At 44.6% G+C, this 516-nt stretch overlaps 2 protein-coding genes across 2 annotated transcripts in view; both read right to left on the minus strand.

Moving 5' to 3' along the window:
* LOC119584988 (protein inscuteable homolog) overlaps positions 1–510 on the minus strand; it is a 29,128-nt gene extending 28,618 nt beyond the window's left edge. The window contains exon 1 of the mRNA XM_037933596.1: positions 356–510. Coding sequence (XP_037789524.1) covers positions 356–360 — 5 coding nt within the window. The 5' untranslated portion in view covers positions 361–510. The remainder of the gene's footprint in view (positions 1–355) is intronic.
* LOC119585309 overlaps positions 509–516 on the minus strand; it is a 53,733-nt gene continuing 53,725 nt past the window's right edge. The window contains exon 3 of the mRNA XM_037933984.1: positions 509–513. Coding sequence (XP_037789912.1) covers positions 509–513 — 5 coding nt within the window. The remainder of the gene's footprint in view (positions 514–516) is intronic.

Consider the following 516-nt stretch of genomic DNA (forward strand, 5'->3'; position numbering starts at 1 on the left):
ATTTTCTTCCTCTGAATTATCGTTCCCTAAAGAAGCATCAGTTTTATGGGCCTGAACGAAACCTTTGAATTAGGTGAAATAATTTCTTTATTTTTAGTGGCACATAATTATCGCAACTTTTAGTCATCAGATCACTTCAGTGTGATAAGACCAATGATTTTTTTTTATATATGTGCAAATGCGGATATAACCTGCTGGGAGAGACCAAAAATATTATGTGATGATAGAAATTTAACAGACGAAATTAATTTGAAAATGTCGTAGGCTCAATTAAGACGCAGGAGCAGATAAATACCTGAATATACATAAAACTTGCTAAAGAAGGATCAGCCTGAGCAGCTAGTAAGAACCTCACCTCATCCCCTGCGCGAGCGCGGCCGTCGAAAAAGCCGAGTTCCCGGCGTCCGCTCCCGGAGGCGGGGTCTCGCAGTGGTCTCTGCGCCGCGCCACTGGCAGGTCGCCCGAGCCCGTTAGAGACCAGGGCTGCAGATTCGTCACGAGATCTGGGTTACACTT

This window comes from Penaeus monodon, chromosome 19 (genome assembly GCF_015228065.2).
Source record: "Penaeus monodon isolate SGIC_2016 chromosome 19, NSTDA_Pmon_1, whole genome shotgun sequence".
NCBI classification, from domain to species: Eukaryota; Metazoa; Arthropoda; class Malacostraca; order Decapoda; family Penaeidae; genus Penaeus; species Penaeus monodon.